The 19,131-nt window shown below is 37.0% G+C and overlaps 1 protein-coding gene across 4 annotated transcripts in view; it reads right to left on the bottom strand.

Moving 5' to 3' along the window:
- Positions 1-2,363: 2,363 nt before the first annotated feature.
- Positions 2,364-19,131, bottom strand: part of CRIM1 (cysteine rich transmembrane BMP regulator 1) — a 222,526-nt gene continuing 205,758 nt past the window's right edge. For all 4 annotated transcript variants that reach the window (XM_068939360.1, XM_068939363.1, XM_068939361.1 and 1 more), the window contains 5 exons: positions 18,296-18,517; positions 13,645-13,839; positions 12,480-12,602; positions 9,979-10,166; positions 2,364-5,313 (listed from right to left, as the gene is read on the bottom strand). In XM_068939360.1, coding sequence (XP_068795461.1) covers positions 5,137-5,313; positions 9,979-10,166; positions 12,480-12,602; positions 13,645-13,839; positions 18,296-18,517 — 905 coding nt within the window. In that variant the 3' untranslated portion in view covers positions 2,364-5,136. The remainder of the gene's footprint in view (positions 5,314-9,978; positions 10,167-12,479; positions 12,603-13,644; positions 13,840-18,295; positions 18,518-19,131) is intronic.

The following is a 19,131-nucleotide window of genomic DNA, read 5'->3' as shown; positions in this document are numbered from 1 at the left end:
GTAACATGCAGTTACTGCTTTTCCAAGCTGACGCTCCCTAGTCTATGTAGGTATTCCAGATACGATCCTTTCTGATACTGTGAATAGTGTGAGGGAGACCAGGACTACTTTCAGTGTTCACACATGGGTGCACCATGGATTTACACATTGGCATAATGTTGTTCTTTGGTTTGTACCTGCTTCCTAACATCCTAGTTAAGTTACTGGTGATGACGTATTTTCACAATACTGTTTATAATAATCCATTTTTTTAGCAGTAAAAGCATGCACTGCCCGTTACTACGTACGTAAATTTTTTTTTTTTCCTACACATGCACGACCTGAGGAAATAGTGGAATGTTTGCGGGCAGGGTGAAGAATATTTAAAGACACTATTCTGGAAGACATATGACCTCTCAGAGCAAAAAAGCTGGAATAGTTAACTAGCAAGCGAAAGGAAATTACTGGACAGAAACAGACATCTTTCAGACAGTAGAGCTGCATCCAAATGAGGAAATCAGTACATAGTCTCCAGCAGGTTAAATCTAAAAATATAGCAAGGCAAATCAAGAATTTAAGAAACAACTTGCAAAAGTCAAAATACCATAGTAAACCCCTTTCTGGATTATATCTTGAGTAAAAAGTTTGCTGGAGTCCATAGGGCTAAAATGTGATGAAGGTATAAAAAGGACTACTTAATAAAATGATATCAAACCCCTGAATTTAGGTTTCTGCATCTGTTCACCTGGGAGAGGTGTGAATACTGGGTCTCCTCTTTATGGGTTACCACTAGAGTCCAGCAGGTATTCTCTACACTTGAGGACATGCTCTTAAGCACATGAAAGGATGTGAACAGGAGAGGGAATAGCAAAGAAACAAAAGGTAGTAAGTTATTCAGAGCAGTAAAAGTAAGGGCTGGCTGTGAGAATTTCAATATATTATGATATTGAATCATTATATAAAATATGGATGAAATTCAGCATCCATAAATAAAGGGATGCATGTGAGAGGGGAAAACAAAACAAAACCGCTGACCTGTCCTAGTCAAAGTCAGTGATGGGCTTCATTACTACTACTACTACTTGGGCATTTTCGATTATTACAGCTACCTCTGTGAGAACACTGACTCGGTGGTCAGTAGCAGTCAAGCCAGTATATAAAAGGCTATGTCCAGGGTGCAGCATGTTTAAACAATGTGGACATTTTCAGTCCTTCTGCCGTTGATCTAGAAAGGATGTAATAGCATGGGAAGTGATACAATGAAGAGCAAGGATGACCAAAAGGTATGGATGGAATGGCTCTCATACAAGAAGCCTAGGACTCTACAGCACAGAAAAGAGAAGACAAAACAGAGAGAAGATGGAGGTCTGTAAATTAATGGGTGGCATATAGATGCTGATCCACTCCTCTAATTAGATGCTGAAAGTAGGGGATACCAAATGAAACCATTAAGGGAGTACAGTCAAAGCAAGAAAAGGAGGCAGTTTTTCCACACATCATGTAGTTAAGCTGAGAAATTCCTTGCCTCAAGGTGCTACAGATAACCAGAACTTTCCATCAATTCAATTATTTTACAAATTAATAGAAGAAAGAACATTGTGGGCTAATATGGGTGTTCTCTATGGCTCAGGAAGTCCTTGAAATGCAAATTGCTGGAAAGAAACCATCATTTCCTCTTTTTACACGCTTTCCTACGTATCCACTACGGGTCACAGTTGGAGACCACGTACCAGCTTAGACAGACCTTTGGTTTTGTTGAGTATAGTTTTTTTTTTTTAAACATACATACGTTTTTGCTTTTCTGTGTTTTAATTGTGACAAAGCTAAGCTTCATTTCTTTTTGGCATGAGAAAACTTAGCTGAGATTTCTGGCCCTCTTGTTGCTGTTGTTCTCCTCGCTCCATGTTATTATGTATCAAAAATAAACAAGTAAAAAAAAACAAAACAGAAAAGGAGAGTTTAAGCATGGTCTCTGATTCTACAGACCTTCTATAGGACCTATAGGAGGGCCATTAAGCTCATACCACAGCCCCATATGATTATTTGTGACTCTGCGTGATAGTTGTGATTAGACCAGATGGCATGGCGGAGGCCTAACTTTGAGAGATTTTTATTTACTATATGCTGAAACTATCTGGGATTCCACAAACCCCTCTAACGTGAAGGTTCTTCTGTGTAAAATTCAGAACTTTCCCTAACTGAAGGAATAGTTGCTGAAGTAACTATTCTTTTCCTATAGTTTTCCTCAATTGTACTGGACTAAGGTCAGCTTGATGACACGAATTCTTACTTCAAGGGAAAAATAATATCAAGATAAAAACTAATGCCTCAAGGACCACTTCAGGGAAGTAATAAATACAAACATTAAAAAAAATATGCATCAGTAGGTTTAAAATTTTTTTATTGTGCTGCCAAGAGCCAAATTACAAGAAACCGCCTTACAGTTAAAAAAGTAAACAAGCAATCTGCTGAACCGCAGTGCACTCCGAGTGCCACATATGCATCTATTTTTCAGAAAATTATATCTGCATTTCTCTTACAAGAGCACAACAGGAACCAAAGTAAAAGAGTGTAATGGATACAGCACATAGGATAAATCATATCTTTAAAATAATAATAAAATAATAATAATAATAAAAAAAACATTTTACACCATGTCCTATATCCTGCTAATATTTTCAGAATATGGCCTTGATTGTAAAACAAAAGCAAGCATTTACAATTCTGGATAAAGACTGCTTACTCTTAATGCAAGGAATGGATGTTTTGTCTTGACAAAATCTTTGCAGTAACTGGAGAGAAACATCTCTGTTTCAGTATCAGATTGAGTACAAAACACTGGGGAGACTACATTTTTTCTTACGTGTGTTTGGAAACTGAAGTTATATAAGCAGAAAAAATGTTGACCCTTAATGATACACCTATTTTTTTTCTTTGATGCAAACAGCTAGAACACCTTTTTGATATTCTAAAACAAAAAAATTGTTAATCTTCAGATTAATAAATTAGGTCATTATAATAATAAATTAGTTTTTTTTTTCAGTTTTAAAGTTCAGCAACCTCTGACCAAGTATTTACAACAATACTTGAGAGTTCCTTTACAAAAAATACATTTTCTTTTCACATTAAGCATACTGGGTATCTGTGTCTTTTATGACAAGCATTTGTAAAAGAAAAAAGGCAATGCACAAATGGGTAATTAGTATAAAAGTGCCAAGACCTGTTTGGAAAGTTAACATTGTATTATACAGTCAGAGTTATAAATGAGGCAAGCTACAACAAACTTCCAGCTTAATGTGGACAATATTCCAGTAGTTGTTTCAAACAATTGTTTGAAAGAAAAAAAAAAAACAGAAAAAAAAAGAAAATCCAGGAGCTGATGGTGTTATTCTAAGGAGCTGATTAGTGCTGCATGTATATTGTCATCAGTGTCTCTAGCCAATGCATTCATTAAAAAGCCTTTTTAAGGCTAAGCAGGAAAAGAAAAATAAGAAACACCCTGAAATGTAGCAAGTAGCAAGAGCAACGCTTACTGCTATATTCGTGCACATACTGTACACACGCAAACACAAGAGTGCACGCGCACACACACACACACACACACACACAGACACTTTCAAATCAAATCAAACTGTAGGTAGAATGAGATGCTCTTTTCTTGTCTTTCCTAAACTCACAAGCGATTAAGCATTGATATGGAATGCCTGTTTATCTGTTTCTGCTCTGGGTAAAATCTCTCTCAGATAAAAATACATTCAACAAGAAAAAAAATAGAAAAAATATATACTGTATATATAGCATTTTATATATACAGTATATATGTATAGTGTATATACACATGCACGTAGGTAGACATATGTAAATTACATATGTCTACCTACGTGCATGTGTATATACATAATATATACACAAACATACAAATACTTTTTGTTGTTTTTAGCATAATTATATTTACATAAATATTCCTATAATGCTAAAGTTTAAAGAAGCATGATCTCCTTTTTTCTGAGCTTCAAAAAAGGTGCTTGAGTAATATACAATTAAAATTAAGCAGCTTCCTAGCATGGAAGTAGTTCTAAATCTGCATACCAGTAAATAAGAACAACAACAGGAAAAAAAACAACCTTAAAACAGTCTCTTTTTTACTCTCTTTTAAGCAAGAGCTTTGTCCAACAAAAATATTTTTCCTTCTCCTGTATGAACAACCAGAGATTGATACAAAATAACAAAACAAAACCACAACAGACAAAACAAACAAACAAAAGCCCCTGGAACTGCACGGTGTTCTTGACTTTTCCTTCCTTCCTTCAATACTGCTGTCAAAAGATCCAGTGCTCATATCAGGAATTACTTAGGCCTCAGTCATTTGCTAACTCTGCCAAAGTCTGGCTAATCTAGCCAATCAGCTTTGAAGAAAACAAAAATAAAAACAAAAAGCAGCACAAGGTATAATTTTATACATCCTTAATAAACCCACCCTTTATTTTCTGCTATAACCTTTTCCTCGCTATTTCATTAACTACTGCAGCTTCTCATCATATAGAAAAATATTTGCAGCTACACCACACCTGTGATGTGACAAATTCTGTTCTAGGAGTATATTACTGTAGCAACAGCTGGAAAAAAAAAACAGACTTTTTTTTTCTTTTCTTTTTTTTCATCTGGGGTTAGACTTTGCATCAACAGATGCCGTTTCAGAGCAGTAAGAAAAGCCACCATCCTGCTGCTCAGCAATACTCTTTACTCATTTTCTTCTCCAGCCAAGCATGACCAGCTTTTCTTCTCTGAAGCTTCCTTTTTTCTCACTGCCTACCCCTAGCTCCCGATTCCCCCTCCCAAGAAACCTCTACAGCTATGTTACAAGCAAATACATCTTAATAAGTTTTAAAACTTTGGTTCTAAGAAAACACTTGGTCAGTTATCTCAAGGAAAAGTGGGAATGCTTTTTCTGGCACATTGCAGGAGTCAGAGCTCATCCCAGTAAGGTCTTAGAGCTGTACATGTAGTCACAAATCCAATACAATCCACTAAGCAAGTGCACAATTCTAGTTTTATTTTAATAGCAGACTTAGTCTCTCTCTCTCTCTCTCTCTCTCTCTCTCTCGCTCTCTCTCTCTCTCTTGCTCTTTCTTAAATCCTTGACAAGGGTGCAATTCTTCAAACTGTTTGATAGAAATTATCTGCCTGTAGGTTGTTCTGTTTCTGCATGCTGTAAAATCCACTGTATCTTGAATCTGGGTCTGCAATTCTTAGCATCCTCTGAGAACTGTCCACCTGGACCATGGTACCTTTCTTGCAGTCCACATATACCAGTTGATTGTTCAGACAAGAAGGCTGTTAAAAAAGAAAGGAAACATTAAAACAGTTCAGAGATTTTTGTGTTCCACCCATAATTAAACATATGTTTGTGGTACAAGTCCACAAACACAAAGGAAATCAAATTGATGATGAAGCAGGCTGGCAAAGGTTTATGCCAGGCACAAAAACAGAGCAACACCCTCTTCTGAATCACCAGTTTTCATCCTCTGAGCGGAGCTCTGGTATTCTCACATGCCAGATGGAGTGGTTAAGTTGGACTGTATTAACCTAGCACCACACGAGGGCTTAACCTTTTTACTCAAGAATACTCACGCACTTATCTTCAAGACTTTAACAGTCTCCTTAGTGCTAATCATTTTCAAGAATGTTTTGATCCTGTTTGCAATTCCACTAACAGGGTGGGAGAGATGTCAGCGTTACAGTGAATTCTGCAGGCAGAGGGTCTCCCTGGGGGATCCTTCTATACTCCTTTCCAAGGTGGTTTGTGCACTACTTCCTTTATTAGGAATTCATCCACCTTTTTTCATGGCATCTGCTAGGCCTTACACCCTTGCAAAACACTGTACTATTGCAGAGATACCCAGAGGCGATGTGGCACTTTATCAAGTTGTCCTTAGTTGCCTCTAAGTGCAGAATTACGAGATTTAATTTCAAGTAAACGTAAGTGGGGGTTTGAGCATGTAGCGATCTACAAGCACGAGTGCACACACAAACTATTGCTCAAAGAGTTGAGCTGTGCCTACAGTCTTCCAACCCTTCTCTTCCTCTGTTTCAGAACCCTTCAGCTGAAAGTTTCTGTAGCTGAGCATAAAGGAGGGCAGGCTGCGAGCGTTCTCTGTGGACACCTCTGAAGATTAAAACAAGTGATTTTAGTGACAACGTGTACATACACTCACACTGCAAGAGTACACGTGGACTCCGCTTCTTAAATATTCCAGGTCCACTAATGTAGGTTCTCTTTCTAAGACTTTCACCAGAAGGGTTTCATTATTGAACACTTACATTCAGTAATCCTTTTCCACCCCTCCCCAATTTATCATAAAACAGTATATATTATATGCACATTACATTTAAAAAAAAATCTTCCCAGTTTACACCTTGCTCTTCAAAGAGTCTGTGAACTGGATTTACAAAGAAGTCCTCAGGTTCACTGAAGTTGACAGGACTTGGCACCGACAAAGTAGGCAGTGCGAGTAGCTTACTGCGGGCAATCAGCCCTAGGCATTCACAGCCAACTATCGTTACAAACATCTTTTCCATAATCTTTCTTTCAGTATTGATATGATGATAAACTTTTTTTCTAAACCTTGTCTTTCTGAAGGAGTGAGGCAATTAAAAAATAAGTGAGTTGTTCTAACTTTTTATACTGTTAATATCGTACATACTAATGCTGCACAACAGTGTGCATCAGGTACCTTTTTTCTGGAAAATCCACTGTGTACCTGATGTGTTGTCTATAAGCGGATAAAAAGCTAAGCAAATGAGAGAAATGCAGCATATCTAGTATTTCTCAGCTCCAGCAAGCTATTTTGACATCACCGTGTGCAATTCCCTCATAGATTAAACACAAAACCTTAGATTAAATGGAGCTATTTAAGACATAACATACAGCACACAGTAGTGGAGTACATAAACATCTGCCAAGTCAAATGACTTTGAAGGGAAGTCAGACAGCATTTGGCAGACCTGCAAACTATTTTCTAACTCTGCATAACTGCAGTTTCACAGAGAAAAAAAATGACAAACATGTATTTACAGGAATGTTCTGGAACCACACACCTTTCCCATTTTTAAAAATGATGCACTTAACACACTGTTTAAAAAACACTGCTACCTGAGAATGATTATGTAAACAAGTAAGAGTAGACAGCAAACAGTGATTAAATTTAAGCACAGTTGTTCATCTGTTCTTTACTGAACGGCTGGACTATTTTGAACAGGAAAAAAAACAAGCCAAAAGAGGTTCAGCTTGGCAAAAGTTATCACCAAGAACCATCAGCCACCCAGCAAGGAAGAGAAGAAATCAATTAGCGGCACCTGGTGGAAGAAACCCTAAAAGAAAGATATAACAAAGATTCACAAAAGAAATTTGAGTTTTAGTATATCCATAGTCTTATGCTGGATGATGCGAGTGGCTTAAAGTAAGCTTTCTTCCAGGAACGGGCTATGCCTTTTAGTGACACTGGAACAGAAATGTTTTAGCAACGGCAGCATTTGAGGTAAATGATGTTTCTTAAATTTTCTTACTGAAACTAGATTTAAGAGATCCCAATTGTTTAGCAAATATGAGTTGAATTGCACATTTTTTATTCTTTTATTTATGCGACTGAAGACAGATAGTCTCCCATGTTAAATACCAGATTCTGATACCTTAACTTAAGGAGGAATTCTGTGGAAACCAATTGACTCACACAGGATAAGGCAGTTTAAAACAAAACCAGAAATAAAAATGCGAAGCAAGGCCATGTTTTACAATATTTAAGGGGTATTTTATGTGACAGGAAGGTACAGGAACTGGAGTAGACAAGATCTCCCATTCATTTGCTAGACTAAATTTGAGACAGCATAGCACCAGAAATACAAATCTCTCCGTTAGTCACAGAAGAAACCTGTCCTTCCTCATAGAGAAGATTGGGCTCTAGCAGTTCGTTCTCTGCAACAATGTACCAGCTTCTGGCGTGTCTTATTACCATGCCTTAAAGACTGAGTCTTCTCAAACTCTTGAATCCAAATGATCTAACCCTGCAGGCTATTATATATTTTACTACTCATAATGTTGGTTTTTGTTTAATAGCAAATATATTTTTATCTTTTTTTGTTGTCTTATCGTATTTAAACATGTACAAGCTTCAAATCTCTCCTACAGCCGTCACTGCAAAAGGAGAAAGAACAACTAATGACACTAGACAAAACTACGGAAGGGAAAATGCACCTTTAAGAGCACAGCGTAGTAAGTTCCCCTCTGACGAAAGGTATTTCCCATCCAAAAATTATTGGGAATCACTGATCTTGGGAATACGTTTGCTCAAAAGACTAAATTAGGTTATCCCATCAGCATCAATTTTTAAGGGACGAAAAGCTACCTAGTAACATTTGATAATTTCAGTAACATTTCTGGAAAAAGTGAAAGTGATCACCCCAAATAATCGGTGTGCCAAAAAAGAAACTTCACGGGAACGTGTTCTCATTGGCAAGACTGAACTAAAGAGTTCAGTCTATGATATTTCTGGTATAAATAAATACCTATGTTGTTTCAAATTTATTAAACTTTTTGCAACCAATCATGAACATTCCACTAAAATTGTCCGTGAGGACAGGGGTATTTCTGCCTCGTGGAAGGAATTAAAAATTTCTGTCTTCCATGAAAACAATAAATGTTTTCATTTCCCTAAAGGAAATGCTTTTAAAAGTTTCTGTAAGTGTTATTCTAGTCAAGTGGATCATTTCTTTTATGCATGTCCTGCATTTCTTTTAGGCATGAGGTAACAAATGCAAATGCTAGTCAAAAAGCATGTAGAAGTATCGGCTATCGTTCCACAGTTAGAAAGCTGGGATTTTCACTTCAGCTGCAGTGATTTTGTTGCATATAAATAACGCCTCCCCAACATTATAGTACTTGAGTGGAGAATGGCTTTTCTGAGAGTTTAGGAGTAAATCTGTTAGAGCTAAAAATGAATTTTTCAATGCATTCCTTAACAAATTCAGAATCTGATATCACTTACTTGCCTCAAAAGACCTGAAATAGAATAATGCTGATTCTTCATGCTTCCTATTTAATTTAAACTCATTTAAACTTCATGTTCTACCAATATTTGTAAGCTCTTCAGAAATGAGTATTTTTCGAAAGTTTCTTTTTCAATGGTGATAAAAAGAACAGAGATACTTTTAAAAACAAAAAATTATTGTATTACTGTTCTAGGTGGAACTTTCAAAAAAGATACTACTCCCAAATCACATTCCAAACGCGAAATAATAACACGTTAGAAGTGAGGACAAAATCTGTTTGATTACAGACTTGAAGTACAGGTGGGATAAACTGGGTAACTGACAGAAAATGGAATTTGAATATGGAGTGGGGGCTTAGGCTGCTGATAAAAGGATTACTTAAAACAAAAAATGTTTTCTCACTGTTCATTTCCAAGCTGCCTGCTTCTTCCTATTTGTAATATCGGAACACTTAATAGCTACTTATTTCCTGAGATGTTTCTTTAAAATATTGATTCCAGAATCATATGATATAGTTATTAGAAAACGTGATAAAACACGGTGGTACATGCAGCACCTGGATGCTTCCTTGGATAGTGGAAGCGGAAGAAAATTAAGAATGCAAAACATGTTCTCTCAAAGTCTTTATGACTGCAGATATGAAAATTGCATGCATCTGTCTACATAAAAACAGTTTGGCTTTTGGGGGATTTTTTGCTGAGCTTGATTTCTATCTAGTGATCATTACCATATGGAATAGGAAATTACTGTTTTTCATTTGAAAATGAAAAAAATCATTTAGGAGACTAAATAAATACCAACAATCTGATCGGTATAAAATGGTTTAAGACATAAGGAGAAAATAATTTAAGAGAGTTCATGTGATATGAACTCAGTTGCACTCTACACCCTACTCTAGTTAATACTGTTGTCCCAGAAAAGTGAAAGCCTAGACTTAAGACATTAACACTGCACCTTTGTTGGAGCTTTGTAGCAGGACACTGGAATCCACTGCTTCTTCTGATTGACGAGCAGAAGGACTATGATAAGTAAGAGCGCTATCATGATTGGAATTGTCACCAAGGCAACAGAGCTGACAGATGCATCTTCACTTGGGTGCGGTCCACTGCCACTCCGGTACTCTCCCTGAAGATGACTTACGTCTGCAAGACAGAGGTTAGCGTTTGCTCACAGTGATGAATGTGCCTGGACCATACAGAAGAATACAGTTATAAAAGTACCAGTCACAGATCTTATCACCCAGGTGAATTTGTACTTTACCTCCTGAAGCGATACCTTAATTTATACTAATTGGAACAACTGCAAGCTAGCACCTAATATAGTGATTATATTATCCAGGAAAAGGCCCTGAAACAGAGAGGAAATAGAATGGCTTCAGTAGTCCACAGGCTAGAGACAGATTTGCCTGAAAGAATGCATAAAACTGCACTTCCTAAAATTATAGAGTGAAAATGCAGAGCAAGAAGCACTATCATCTAACTCCATTTTATATTAACTCATAGCATAAATAACTAGAATTTGAGAAAGAGTAGCTTGCTTTGTTGCATTTAGGTTTCCTGCACAGCAGAGAACAATCAGGGATAATAGCTGTTGCCTAGCATCTTACCTATGTCTGTGTTTAAACTAATCTTGGGGCTGACAGTACAACTACATAGATGGATAGCCTGATATGGCCCATACATCCTGTTTAGTTTAAACACTTAATATTAGATTTTACTAACTTGGATCATTTTGATGGAATCAACATATGTACTTATCCTGGCAAAACTGAGGAAGCGATAACAAGCAAGTCTGGCAATAACCTCTTAGCTCAGTTGCGTTCAGGTCATCTTATCTGACCATAACCAAATTCTTTAGCTGCTAAAAGTAAGGAAAAATAATACACTTTAACCTTCCACTTTTATTTCATTTGACCTCATTCCATGTTACCAGTGCACTTCATTATGAGGTATCTTAAGAGTTTTATTTCTTCAGTACAGAATTTCTGGGGCGACATCCCACCAATCTCTGCAAAAGGCATGACTTTGAAGTGCAAGGTGAAAAACAAAGGGAACGAAGGCAATTTTGACCAATCTTTTCATTTATATAAGAACCTTCATGACGTTCTGCTTGCATCTGCAGGACAGAATATTCTTATTCTGAAGGGATCCATTTTAACCTTCAACTGCCTTTTGTTACACTATATTTAATAGGAGTTGCCGTGAATTTCTAGATCTCTACTGGAAAAGACACATTATGCTGTGACCTCTTATCTCAGTATAGAGAAGAACTGGCAGCAGTTCTTCCACGTGTGGCTATTCTTCCATTTGAACTACATATTTGCATAGCAAGTTAACTTTCTGACTTCAGCTCCTGGGGAGCTTGGACTCTGGTCCAAGCATTCACAGAAAATCAGCCTGTTCTCTTCTATGCTAAAAAGGACCTTAGAATAAAAACAAATTATTTGTAGTATTTTTTTAAAACTGGTAAGACAATTCAGACATGTATACTCTCTGTGTGCTGTAATATGATGATGAAAACATACTACATTTGCATCACTCAGCCTGTGAAAACACATCAGACCACTAGTAGTCTATAGAACTTTCAAAAGTTTTTCAGGTAATTGCAAAAAATTGTAGTTTTCAGTGGCATAAACAATATTCCCATACAGTTTGCAGTGTGTGTTTGTACTTCCCAGGAAGGATAGCTGCAAGCCTGTTACGAGGGCCTTTGACAAATTAAATTGCTGAAATCATAAAATGGTAAGCTTACAATTTTGTAAAACAGTCATTTTTCCCGTATCCCTTCTGTCGGCCACCAAACAACACTATGCTATTAGATGAGCCTTGGTAGTCCTTTAATTAAAAAAGGTTAACAAAGAGTGTGTCACAGAGCATTTTTCCCTACCCTGGAATAATGATTTCAGCCCAGTTTTAAACAAAAGATGGATTTACCTAACTTTATTAGCCCTATGTCATGTTATACCTGAAGTGCTTTTCCCTCAAATAATCATTTTGTTAATGATGTATGTTAAATTGTGGTACACATTCTCCTGTTTTCGAATTTTTTCAATGTAAGAATGTCAAATGGATCAAATCAAGGTTGACCTACTCCAGTGGCCTGATAGCAGCCTGCTTCCTAGTTTTTGTATCAGAAAGCTACTGCAGAATCAATTCTCATTCATCACTTTATGCCATTCATAATTTTATAGAACTCTATCATACCAACACAGATGTCTCTTCCAAGCGGAAGATGTAACGATAATGAGACCAAATTGCAGAAATGTAGTTTAATAGTCTGACTCATCTTTACTCAAAGCCAAATGCATACAACAGTTACTGCACTGTAGAATATTCTAGGATACCTACTTTTTTTCAAAGCAGTACACAGATGCTACCTGAACAGAACAAGTAGATGCATTAAAACATGGGGAATAAACACAGACTGAAGTTAGCCCAGTTTATATCAGATCTTACCTCTATGAATGTGGATGATGTCATTTTCACTTGGTGTTGGCCAGTTTGGTACTTCTACCTCCATGTCTCCTCGATGATTTGTCTTCTCAATGGGGATGTTAGTAGGTTCAGGTACGTACATCTCTGCAAAATGAGATACACGTGTTTCACAATCTACAGACTTCTTACCTTTCTAGCGCTGCTTTTAATTAAGAAAATACATTTGGACATCAGCAGTGCTTTGTTTCTTGTTATAGGATTTTCACCGCTAGTGATATGGCATTTTGTTTTAAATTTGACATAACATCCTTACATATTGAGAACACTGGTAAGATTTTAGTTTGTGTTACAGATTTTCCACTGGTTCATAGGGGATGCAGGATATGTAATTGCTGCTGTTATCATTATCCTAATGTGAATGGAATGATATAGCCTTGCAAACACAAGTTTTTGAAAATTCCATTTCAGAATATATATATATATATATGTATGTATATACTGTACTACAGCCTTGCTCGTTTGTGATACTTTAACAACAAAAATGCCAAGGGAAGAGCTACATCTTCCCAACTGATACTTAATTGACACTGAGGGTTCCTTTGACTTCCTTTTTGTGTAATCCCCAAAGTAGGAGACATGCAAGAGAGGGTACTGCTGAAGCTCACTAATTGTTCTGTCGGAAGTTATTACCTGCTGACTGAAATAAGAGCAAACACCTGCAGAAATATGTCAGGAGTAGAATTAAAGAGGAGTTGCAATTCTTGGGTCCCCGGTGTCTGCAGTCAAGAAAATTTCATACTACGTTTAAGCCAAGTTAAAATGATAAATACAGCAATGAGTATCTGAAAAGTAACCAGACTCTGAAGGGACAGAAATGTTAATAACCAACAGGATCTGCAGAGGTGTAAAAATATTCATTTGCCTACTTCACTAATGTGTTTCCATAGCCTTGTGAAAGGACAGACGGAGAGCAGGGGCAAACAGCTGATTTTTGAGTCCACAGTTACGCATTTCTGCATGACTTCCCTATCTCTTAAAAACATTCATTTGCCTGAATCCTTATACTAAATACCTATTGTCTCCTAGACACTGTTCAACATGGACTAAAGTTTGAAAACCAGTAAGAAAACTCTGATTATCAGTGTTGGAAAATGGCACCACAATATTCTGGGTCACATCATATTACCTGGACACATGGGGCAGCAGCTTCCCTCCACGTTGATGGGTTCAGCACAAGGGAGGGGTGGGCAGCTGACAGTGGAGCAGAGAGTCTGACCCTGCAGGCAGTAGCAGTGTGTGCAGCTGTCGATGTCCCAGCGTTCTTCATCTGCGTATGTTTTCCCATTGAAGTGGCAGACTACTTTCTTTGGTACTGTATCTTCTGTTGAAGGAAAACAGTGAGATTAGTTGTAATGGCCACTTACGTACAAATACTGTCTTCTTCCAAAACAGAAAAGGGAAATGACAACTACAAAGAAATCTCAGCTATAAGTAGAAGACCCTTTCCACAACTTTCAAAAAAACAGAAGTGCCACTTAGCTTCTTTATGGATTATATAATTAGCTTGAGCTTTTTCTCCTCTTTTTCCTCATGCAAGAGGCTGAAAGAAATGATGATATCAAAAACACAGTTGATATCAAAAACACATTAAGAAAAATTGATTTTGTTTATGAATGACTGAGAATCCCAGCTCCTACTTCCTTTTTTCCTAATGAATCCTATTTAACTAAGAAAGGCTACTTTCAGTTATAAACTACCAAGGCTCAAAAAAGGTGAACTCAGTCCAGAATACTTAAATAAAAGACCAGGCAGCATGCTGAGGAAAATAAAGTAATTCTCAGATGACATAACTAGAGCTTAAACTATTTATTATGATAAAACAAAGACTCAAAGGGGATTTGATTATTCTCTATAACTACATCAGTGGAAAACCCCAGAAAAAGAAAAGGACAATGATCAAACTCAATATACAATACTAACCATGACAAAATTTAAGCTGGATGATATGATGATATGATCTTAATCCTCAAAAAAAGGTGAGGTTCCAGGATAGCTTTCCCAAAGATTTTGAGAGCTCTAACACAGTATGTAAGAGGGACCTAGACTTCATGAGGTAAGTAGGTCTTATGAAAACACTTAGAAGTGTTCACTTTCTGCCTAAGCGTTCAATACACCAATTTTTATGTTGCATCCTACCAAGCCTTTCAGGTGGTCTGCACTACTGTGGCAGACTGACAACATCCAGGATAACCAGGTTAGCAGTCAGCACAACAGTAATATGGATCTGAACCCAGCAAATTCAAGTGCAAAAGAAGAAAAGCAAGAAGCATTATGAGAAAATACTAATGAAAGTATCTGAAAAGCCTGAATGTTCCAGAGGGCTTTGGTACGAGTGTACAGTGGCTTCCATGGCCCTACGTATGGGTGCCAACCTCTCCAAGTAGAAGATATTGCAAGTGAATATGGGAGGGATACAGGAAAGGAGCAGTGGGAGAAGGCTGCAAGATGCAAAAAGCACATATAATTTTACTCCACAGATAGACTTGCAGGTTGGGAAGGTTCATAACGAGCCAGCAGAGCCCTTCGTTAGTTGGAAAGCAGATGTAGTTGGGGAGACAATGAGAGGCACAGCTTGAGCGGTCCTCTGCTGCTGTAAGAGGAATAAGATCACCAACTTAATTTTTCCCTTGTGCAAGCTTTGTTGTTTATTCTTGAAAACGTTGCTTTCATGTCTCATATTGTTCTTTTAGTTTCTTGAGCGCTGTGAAATACCTCTTGATAAAGTCTTCCTTGATATTTTTATGTAACACTTGATAGTATTTAGTATTTGAAGTATTTAGTAGGCAAAACCTGTAGAACAGGTCATCTTCATTTACTGCAGTTTCCTAAATGATGCTGGTTTTTAGCACTGTATTTTATTCTGCTTCCTTCTGGATCCAGATCTCGTTAACTTCTAACAAGTATAGCATAGATTTAAATATAAAATTTTGTGAGCCTTGGATGCTTTCTGCTGCTTTTCCAAATCTTCAAATTCATCCTGTTTAGCAGTCTTTTTTCATGTAAAGAAAGATTATTCTGGAAAGCTAACCTCCCTACTTTAAAGAAGATAAAGGGATATCTGTTTGATTAGAAAGAAGACTAGTCTTAAGCAGGAAACAGAGCAAAGACTTTTTTTTTTTTTAAATCAGATGTATTTGATTCACTGGTGAAGTAAGGGGAACCTTTGAGAAAAGACAGGTAGAGCTATGTGCTATCTCCTGGACTACACTTTTGTATATGGGTTTCTTAATGCACCTCTGCTTTGCTTCCACTGAGTTTGTTGCTGTTGCGGCCTCAATTCTTCTCCCGTGTTTCTGTTCTCATAGCAATGGACACCAAGGGTCAAAGGGTACAACACTGCTATTCTGATGTTATCTTTGTTCATTCTTCTAAAAAGCACTTACTGCCTCAGTGTTACATTGTGATGTGTTGTTTCCAAACTTGCAAAACGCGAGCAAGTTAAAGGGCTTTTCCAGCCAGCCCAGCTGCTGACTGGAAGAAGGTGTCCTGAGTGGGGCAAGGTAATACCACTGGGAGCAAATCAGCCCTGTATGCACAGGGAACGCTCAGCTGTAGTTATGCATAGGCAGTCAACATAACACACAGTCAACATAATACACAGAAAGCTTTCAAAAAGTATGTTCCCATGAATTTCAGTTATTTAGACCATAAAATATTCTGCTAGGGACAATATAGTCCAACCTGGATTAAGAAAGTGCATCATCATTGAAAGTCTTCATATACGAGCACTAACTAAAACCTTGCTTCTATATTTTGAATTGCTGAGTAGTTGCTACTAAAACAATTCACAGGTTTTAACTGCTCACACATTTAATTATTTGACATATTGTGCTACTAGATGGGATTCATACTAAATCAACAAAACGTGTGTGTGTATATGTATATATATATGTACATGTTACTTTTATACACACACACACACACACGCATCTATAAATAAAGATAGAAAATATAAAGGTTAATTGGTATCTAGGACTAGAAGACAGCCTGCTCTAGGCAAAGGAATACGCTGCAGATGTACCCTGACATATGCTGTGTCTGCAGTAGCAAGTAGTGTGATATAAAATAAATGGTCGCAAAGAGATCTGCAGCTAGTGCCTGCTGACCTGACACCTTGCAGGGACCTCACAGATCCTGCAGGTATTGTGCTCCAGAAGTTTTATTTTGAATTAGCTGTAGATCATGGCACTAGTTCGAGCAGTGCAGCTCTCCCTTGACCAAAAGAATTCTCTAGGACAGTATTAAGGCTTATGTTTTGACTATACCGGCTTGTAAATTGTGTGTGTGTGTGTTTTTTTCCTTTTTTTTTTTTTAAACTTTAAAATATAGTCTGGATTTAAATGTTCTTTAGTGTTGCAAAGTCAATCTTTGGAAGAAAAGGTTGCAGAAAGAGTTGTCAAAGGATTTTTAAATCCTCTCCCTTTTGTATGCAAATCATGATGACAAAGTAGTAATAAGATAACGTAATAGTTTCCACTCAAAATGTAGGAATCCATATATGGAGTCCTTCAGTTGCATGGGCAACTGAAATTTTGATACTTTCTGACTTCTCCAAGCTTTCCTTTGACGGAATTTCTTGTATAGCCTATAAAATTGTATCACCTACAAAGGTGATACAGACACAAGAAAGACAATTTCCCTACAGCAAATTAAAGATGTCAATAGCTTATCAAGGTTACATATCTGAAAGGACCTCACAACGCTCTGACAAGATGGCTCTGAGGAAGAATCATATTGTTTGTAGATGGGCAAGCTGAATCACATGTTCAATTAACAATCCTCAAAGCCCATCAATTCTATGGTATTCTTTTTCTATTGCATTCTTTTTCACTGAATATATCCCTACTGCTTTTGGAAATGAAGCTTATAGAAATAAGTTCTGAATGCTTTCTCATTAAAATTAAGTCTATGTAGTATTTGTAAGTCCATTACATCTTTTGCATCAGCAGCTTCCATTCTACAGCCTTTGCACATACTGCAAAGTCACTACAAAGGCACGTGTAAGTAAATACTCTTATTCAAAATATAATGACAGTAATCAGTAACGTCAAATTCTACAAAGCTAAAAATATGTAGCAATTTTCACCAACTACAGCATCCACTGTTTACCTCACTCCAAATTCAAAACCAGTGTTGTCCTTACTTCTTTATGCATTTTTAATGTTTTCAAAATTTTATTTTCCCTAATTTTTTCTCAAATATATTATTCTGTACTCTTCCATAACTATGTTTAATGAATTTCTTTTTTCCTTGTATTTTAATGCAGTTGCCTTATTAACACTTCTCTATTCCATAAAATGTACAGATTTCAGAATACGTCACAGTTTATCATCTTCTGCAGTTGTTATTAATGTTTGACTAATGTTATATAACATATATACCTAACATATATAACATATAACATATATAGCATATATATATAACATATATAACATATCTTTACCTAACATAGGCATTATCTTGCTTTTTTTTAATAAAACAATTTTTATGTAATATTTTCATCTACTAAGCTACATTACCAACTGTAAGTTTTTAAGAGGATGTTCTCTCAGGTTGATATGCAAATTACATTTATATTTTCTTGTGTTTCTACTTTAAAACCACAACACCTGATCCTCAAAACTCCCTACGCAGATTTTGCTCTCTGGTTCAACTGATGGCACAAACTGCAGCCCCCCCCCCCCGAAATAGGGAAACATATTCACATTTGGAAATAGAACTTCTTTCTTATTCCCAAGAAGGGAACATCAAGCTATCAAATATTTTTATTTGCTCACCAATACAGTAAGGACAACACTGTCCCTTTCTCAAAACAGGTCTCTCACAGGATACTGGTGGGCAAGACTCAGAGTAGCATCTAATCACCCCATCCATGCAAATGCAACTAGTGCAGACATTGGGCTTCCAAGACTCGGCTGTCAGAAAAATATCTCCTTCATCATTTTTGCAGTAGCTGGGCATGCTCTCATTGCTTGATGAAGAAGGCTGAAGAGGCTCATCTGTAAACATAAACAGAACAAGTTATTTAACTAAGAGTCGCTAGCTTCCCTGACATTTTCTCTCTGAAGAGTTCACTCTTGACATACATGTTTCTTAGGTGCCCAAGACTGCAGTGGAATCATAACTTAATACCTCACGATTTCAAAAGCACAGGAGAAAGGACAGACCCTTATGCCTGTTCTGTCCCTGCATCTGATACGGATCTCATGATGTGCTCTAGAATAAACACAGTTATGTAGACCTTTGAGTTAACTCAAAAAAACAGGAGGGCAAAGTTTTCTTAACAATCATTATCAGAAGCACTCCCTCAAGAAAAGTACTTTGAATGCTCTAAACCGAATGGAATAGAGAAGCTGAAGAAGAATTCACCTTAAATTAGAGAGATTAAATTTTAAATTTAAAACTTGAATCCCAGCTTCTGCCTTATCAGTTCAAGTCCTTGAACTGGGAATGATGCAATATCCAAAGCTATCATGCAGCTCTTGTCTTCATCAGTGGACAGCCATGAATTAATCATGAGCTGTTGAGAAACAGAGCTTGACAGGTCACCACCTTGATTCCAGTGGGTCTTGTCATGCCCACATGTGGGGGAAACACATTTCTGCAATAAAGC

This window comes from Struthio camelus, chromosome 3, assembly GCF_040807025.1.
Source record: "Struthio camelus isolate bStrCam1 chromosome 3, bStrCam1.hap1, whole genome shotgun sequence".
In the NCBI taxonomy this organism is placed as follows: Eukaryota; Metazoa; Chordata; class Aves; order Struthioniformes; family Struthionidae; genus Struthio; species Struthio camelus.
This window is presented reverse-complemented; position numbering and strand designations above follow the sequence as displayed.